This window comes from Chamaea fasciata, unplaced genomic scaffold, assembly GCF_029207755.1.
Source record: "Chamaea fasciata isolate MVZ Bird 193981 ecotype frontalis unplaced genomic scaffold, bChaFas1.0.hap1 SCAF_7, whole genome shotgun sequence".
Classification (NCBI taxonomy): Eukaryota; Metazoa; Chordata; class Aves; order Passeriformes; family Sylviidae; genus Chamaea; species Chamaea fasciata.
In genome coordinates, this window is record NW_027094092.1 from 52,121,484 (window position 1) to 52,128,167 (window position 6,684).

The 6,684-nt window shown below is 40.1% G+C and overlaps 1 protein-coding gene across 1 annotated transcript in view; it reads left to right on the top strand.

Annotated features, from left to right (window-relative positions):
- Nucleotides 1-6,116, top strand: part of DYNC1H1 (dynein cytoplasmic 1 heavy chain 1) — a 45,429-nt gene extending 39,313 nt beyond the window's left edge. The window contains exons 67-78 of the mRNA XM_066188824.1: nucleotides 31-91; nucleotides 459-582; nucleotides 914-1,027; nucleotides 1,313-1,483; nucleotides 1,630-1,847; nucleotides 2,047-2,150; nucleotides 2,529-2,740; nucleotides 3,211-3,364; nucleotides 4,171-4,313; nucleotides 4,696-4,864; nucleotides 5,200-5,327; nucleotides 5,738-6,116. Of these exons, the coding sequence (XP_066044921.1) occupies nucleotides 31-91; nucleotides 459-582; nucleotides 914-1,027; nucleotides 1,313-1,483; nucleotides 1,630-1,847; nucleotides 2,047-2,150; nucleotides 2,529-2,740; nucleotides 3,211-3,364; nucleotides 4,171-4,313; nucleotides 4,696-4,864; nucleotides 5,200-5,327; nucleotides 5,738-5,866 (1,727 nt within the window). The 3' untranslated portion in view covers nucleotides 5,867-6,116. The remainder of the gene's footprint in view (nucleotides 1-30; nucleotides 92-458; nucleotides 583-913; nucleotides 1,028-1,312; nucleotides 1,484-1,629; nucleotides 1,848-2,046; nucleotides 2,151-2,528; nucleotides 2,741-3,210; nucleotides 3,365-4,170; nucleotides 4,314-4,695; nucleotides 4,865-5,199; nucleotides 5,328-5,737) is intronic.
- The last annotated feature ends 568 nt before the right edge of the window (nucleotides 6,117-6,684 follow it).

Genomic DNA, 6,684 nt, shown 5'->3' on the forward strand with positions numbered 1-6,684 from the left:
AAGAAATTTAGCAACCTTTCTGTTTTTCAGGTTCTGCTGAAGGGTTTAACCAAGCAGATAAAGCAATAAACACAGCAGTGAAATCTGGAAGGTAAGTTCTATTTCATTTTCAGCTAGAATACTGCCTAGTGGAAAGGTAAAAGGGGGAAGTTAGCTATTGGATAAAGAGATAATACTGTGAGTAAAACAAAAAATTAGGCTTATCTTCTGAAGTTTGTAATAGCAAGCACATCTGTTTACATCTTCTGTTTAAATATTTTCAGAAGTAAGTTGTCCTTGCAGAACAGGAAAGTTGACCCATTTACAGTACATAGTAACTGATTCTATTTAAAAGGCAAGTTAAAAAGGGGACAGAAAATCTGTAGCCTTGATATGTTCTGTTATTCTTCATGATGATCACAGGCAGGATCCATAAGTTGTTCACTAAAAAGCACTTGTCCTGTTTCGAAAATTAACAGATGGGTAATGCTGAAGAACGTTCACCTGGCTCCTGGCTGGCTCATGCAACTAGAGAAGAAACTACATTCCCTGCAACCCCATGCTTGCTTCAGACTCTTCCTTACCATGGAGATTAATCCAAAGGTAACACAGATGTAAAATCTGATTATCTGGCAGAGTAACTGTCTTGCAGAGCTAAGAGTGCTCCCCAGGGAAGGTTCTCTCATGACTGCCTTTCTGCAGTAAAGAAGAAGGAAAATACACACCTGTCAGAGCAGTTATTAGCCTTGCTTTCTGATAACTGAATTGTAGCTGTAAACTTCATACTGTTCCTTTTGCTGATTCCCCTAACCTCCAAAAGAAAGGCAGTACTTCCTGTGCTCACCGTGAGGTTTAGAAGCTAATGCATACTGTGCTGGGATTTAATTTATTGAAGGCTAAAGCAGCTGGATTTGAGCCTGTTGATCTTCTCTAGGTGCCAGTGAATTTGTTGCGTGCCGGCCGAATCTTCGTGTTTGAGCCTCCTCCTGGTGTAAAGGCAAACATGCTGAGGACCTTCAGTAGCATTCCAGTTTCTAGGATGTGCAAGGTGAGGCTGTGGTTTGTCTTGATGAAACTGAATGGAAGAACATGTTTGTTGAAATCTTACTTAGATGATAAAACCTCAGATAATAAGATGTACCTGAAGTGGTTTTTCTCTCCTCACCCAATAAAGTAGTAGTTGCTTTTTCTGTTTGGTAAAATGTATTCCATTTCAGTAACAATCTAGTGTTAAATGTGATACTTTCTAGTCTTTTAGCAGGCTTTGGTTTTATCAGTTCACTTGAGTAACAGTTGTTTGGTTTTGTGTTGGTTTTTTTCTCCCCACTTCTAGTCTCCAAACGAGCGTGCTCGTTTGTATTTCCTCCTTGCCTGGTTCCATGCCATTATCCAAGAGCGCCTGCGCTATGCTCCATTGGGTTGGTCCAAGAAGTACGAGTTTGGAGAATCTGACCTGAGATCTGCCTGTGACACAGTGGATACCTGGCTGGATGATACAGCAAAGGCAAGTACTGTTGTGTACTTAGGCACAGGTAACAGATTACTTTGGGTCTTCACTGAAACAGTCTGTTCTGGAAAAATTAGGGAAGTTAAATGAGTAGGCACAAAAAACCTGTTGGCAATTCAACAACTGTTTCCTGCTAATTCCAGGGTCGCCAAAACATTTCCCCTGATAAGATCCCCTGGTCTGCACTGAAGACACTGATGGCCCAGTCTATCTATGGAGGTCGTATCGATAATGAATTTGATCAACGTTTGTTAAACACTTTCTTGGAACGTCTGTTCACCACCTTAAGTTTTGACAGTGAATTCAAACTGGCTTGCAAGGTTGATGGACACAAGGATATTCAGATGCCAGATGGAATCAGGTATCATTTTTTTCCTTATCCTGATCTCTTACGTACATCTTTTTTTTTTTTAAATAGAAAACTGCATACAAAGAAAAGCAACAAACCAAGCACATGACCTGTATTTCTGTGCTGTGTAAACATCTGTCTCTGGCAAAGCATTACCTTGGCATTCTAGGAGAGGAAACCCTTTAATGAATATTAAAATTCTGCCTTGCAGGCGTGAAGAGTTTGTGCAGTGGGTTGAGATGCTCCCAGATACACAAACACCATCATGGCTGGGACTGCCAAATAATGCAGAGAAAGTTCTTCTCACCACACAAGGTAAGTCCAGAACTTCAGCAATGTCTTCCATAGATTACTAGGCCACCATTTTAACCAAAAAAGCGGAAGAGAAATAAAAGTTTTGCTTAAGAGTCAATAGCTTTCTCCTTCTCCCTCAACATAATTGGTTTTTGAGTAGTCCAAAATCTGACCAGGAGCCTGTGAATCAAAAATGCCAGTTGTATTTAGTCTTCCAGATGGCAAGTTCCTGTCTTGATTCTGGAAAGCCTTATTGTAAGCTTCTGGAGCCACCTACAACTGGGCAGTTCTGAATCTAAGGTCTAGAGTAGGAATAATGAAAGTCCTGGTTCATGCATGTAGCAGAATGTTTTAATCTTGATACCACTGATTTTTCTAACAGCAAATCTTCTTTTTTAGGCATAGATATGATCAGTAAAATGCTGAAAATGCAGATGCTGGAGGATGAGGATGATCTGGCTTATGCAGAAACTGAGAAGAAGACAAGAACTGATTCTACATCAGATGGACGCCCAGCCTGGATGAGGACACTGCATACCACAGCCTCCAACTGGCTTCACCTGATCCCACAAACTCTAAACCATCTGAAGCGGACTGTGGAAAACATTAAAGTAAGAACTATGTTTTATTTAACATGGGCAGAGGAAAAGCACAAGTTCAGGTACACTGTGATTTGCAAGTACCAATTACACTGCTGAGGGACCAAAGGAACCTGTACTGATGCTGATTTTGAGTGCTGTAGCCATGTAATGACCTGCTGAGTTTCTTGAAATGATCCGAAAACCTTGTTTATGTCTTTTGGGTAGTATTTGAAGAAATGCAGTGGCAAACAGTCTAGCCAGGCACTCTGCATTAATTGTTCAACTGTGACTTCTACTTCCTTGCTTCTCCAAGGGGGAGAAACAATTGTAAAACAGTTTCTGCAATCACTTTCTTCACCACAGGGTGCATCTTCGTGTTCAGTGCTTGTGTAGTCACAGTGTCACTGTTCTGTCCACCCAAAATATGGGGGTTGTTTTTCATAGCAGTTTTCCAGCAAGAGCTTTGATCTGCAGCTTACTTTGAATGTTTTGACCATCAGGATCCTTTGTTCCGGTTCTTTGAGAGAGAGGTGAAAATGGGAGCCAAGCTGCTCCAGGATGTTCGTCAGGACCTGGCAGATGTGGTTCAAGTGTGTGAAGGGAAGAAGAAACAAACCAACTATTTGCGTACACTGATAAATGAGCTGGTGAAAGGTATGGGAATTCAAGTTAGCATCTCCCAGGGCTCTCTTTCCTTCTTGCACTCTGCAAGAGGCTGCTGTGGTCAGCAGCTTGAAAAAAAAACCAAACAAAAATGGTAGAAAAATGTGGATGGATTTGCCATTTCAAAGTTGAGCATAAAATTCCCATTGGCTTGGTATGAGATTTCAAGTTGAGGTTGATAATAGCCTAATAATTAGGTTATAATAGTAATATAATAGGCTTTAATAGTAATATTATTAGGCTTTTTTATACAATTTATATTAGCAGCTTAATTTCTGGCTGAAATCTTACTAAATTCGTTCAATTTCTGACTTGTGACAGAACAAAGTTATTTATACCACCAAATCAGTAGTATTGGTCCTATAAAATCTAGAAAATATTCAAGTTCTCTGAATTTCTATTTAAAGATGGTATATACATGTGGAATTTTCACAGACATGCTGCATGTTGTAATACATGGTGATTTGAACAAAAGCATTTTCTGAAACACAGATGCTTGACCTCTTCAGTTTTTTCTGAAGAACTTAAATCTTCATGCAGAGTTGAAGATTAGGTCTTGCAGTAAATAACTGTGTGTAACTGCAGCTGCTCTTGAAGGGTGTCTGTAAGTGGTGGCATTTTAAATATAGAGTAGACCTGGAGGCCATTTGCTCTGTAATCTTTGAAAGTGCTTTCACTTAGTGAAGGGCTTTTTAAAATAGAGCTTGATATTCCAGTCCAAGTCTTCGAAGTTTCAATATAGTGTGTAATTTCAACCTGTATATGAACAAAACTTAATTCTAATCACATCTTTGTAGGTATTTTGCCTCGTAGCTGGTCTCATTACACAGTGCCAGCTGGTATGACTGTTATCCAGTGGGTGTCGGACTTCAGTGAACGCATTAAACAGCTCCAGAATATTTCCCAGGCAGCTGCATCTGGTGGAGCAAAAGAACTGAAGGTACTTTTTTTGCTGACTTCTCAGGGTTATTGGTGGAGCTGTGTGGTTCCTGGTGTCTTCACGTCAGGACTTCTAAGTAGCTCCTCAGTCAATGAACTTGAGTCAGTGTTCTCTGCAGTGTCTGTAAATACTGCTGAGCGTCTCCTGATCACAGTGTGATGAGGCTTGGCAGGCTAACTGCACAGAGACCAGAGGGAGCATTGGTACTGTGAAACAACAGGAGACAAAGCCTTAGAGCAAAAAGCTTCTTAGCAGTTACACTGTGTTCCAGTAGTAGCAGGAACATTTTAGGGTAAATAGATTGCTGAAGTATTTATAATAGTCATTAATTAATACTGCAGCTGAAATACTTTTTTTCCCTATATTTTCCTCCCTTTAATAGAACATTCATGTGTGCCTGGGTGGCCTGTTTGTACCAGAGGCTTATATTACTGCTACAAGACAGTACGTTGCCCAAGCAAACAGTTGGTCTCTTGAAGAACTCTGTCTTGAGGTCAATGTTACAACTACCCAGAACGCAGTCCTGGATGCCTGCAGCTTTGGAGTCACAGGTAAACTCAGCTGAAGGAAGGAGCTTCTGGTATTGTATAGCCTGTGTCAAATGAAAAAGATACTGTTGTGGCAGAAGTTAATACACACTTTCTGAAAGTATTTTCAGATAAGTTTGACGTTAGTTATTAGGGAAGTACTTACAATGCTAATAAATCTCAAGACTGGGGTGGGTATATATTGAAGTGGTATTGCATAGTGTGTCACCCACAACCTCTTCATTTTGCAAAATGAAATACTTGTCATTTAGTGGACTTAGTCCTTAAATGATGCAGAGGGAGACAGCCTTTGGATGTATGAAAGCTCTTAGAACTCTGAACTGTATTGCAATTTGCAGGCCTGAAGCTTCAGGGAGCTACATGCAGTAACAACAAGCTGTCGCTTTCGAATGCTATTTCAACTGTCCTGCCTATTACACAGCTTCGCTGGATCAAGCAGACAAATGCTGATAAAAAAGCAAATGTTGTAAGTATTGATGAAAATATCAGATATCCTTAGCAATTTTTTTCCTAAGGCTTTATGGATACTTGTACTGTGCAGAAAAAATCAAATTGGTGTTCTCTAATTACTCTTGGTGCCAATTGGCATCTGATTTCGGGACTAGCAGCAAACAGACCTAGTGCTGACCATGTCTTTCCTTTGTAGATAGATAAAAAGGAGTGGCATCCAAAAATGCTGTTCAAGTCAAAACTCAAATTTATACCTATAGCAGCGTCTGTGAATTTATTAAGTTTTGGGTGTTTTTTTCTCGTCTTTTGAGTACTGAGTTATCTGAGACTAAATTCCCATCTCATTGGTACCACATAGTGTTACAGAAACTTGTAACACTCTTGAGCTGTCTTACAGAACTCTCATATATTCATGTTTTTCCCCAGGTTACTTTACCAGTTTATCTGAACTTCACTCGTGCTGATCTGATTTTCACCGTTGACTTTGAAATAGCCACCAAGGAAGATCCCCGCAGCTTCTATGAGCGTGGTGTTGCAGTTCTCTGCACTGAATGAACAAATTTATTCTCACATTAATGCTGTAGTAAGTGTCAGTCTTTTATGTAGTGCTCACCTGTACTTTTGTAATCAGGGTAGGTTAGCAGATGGATTTGTGTCAAGTTGGCTGGAAAGGCGATGGTGCATTGGGAAGCTGATAGGCTGGAGAGATTTCTTTGAAGGAAAATTGAATGAGATTTTTAGATGGTTACTGGTAGATGTGACATTTGATGGATTATGTTATATTAAATAAAATATATAGCAAAAATTTTGACTGTCTATTTCTGTTGATCTAATTCTCAGTGATGGTTTTGGTGTGGAAAACCTGTACCCATGATCTTTTCAGGGAGTAACTATGAGTTGCTCTTCAAGCTAACCTCCAGTGACAGGAATCTTGGAATGTAGGTTTGTAGTGCAGTAAGACACAAAGCCTGACATCTGCTGTGATAATTCAGGCCATTGCATTAATTACTTGCAATGGACTGGGTCTTACTTGAAGTAACCTGCTGCAATACACTGAGAAGCTGGAGCATCCTGAACTAAACTTTCTTGTCCTATTGATCATAGAGCTTCCTCTTTCTCAAACTGCTTTTATGGTGAAATATGTCTCCAGATTCATGTCTCAGTAACCCAAGAGGAGGCTAATAAATGCTTGGACAAGGAGTTACAATATTATTTGAGACTCTCACATATGAGCCCCTTCCTTCGGTGATTGCTCCTATGAAAGCAGTGACTTTCATCAGCTCCAGTGTTTTTCTGTGATAAGGAGTTGTATAGTACAAGCCTGTGCTGGGAGGAAAAAGTGCTATCTCCGCCTGCCTCACACACTTGTTTTG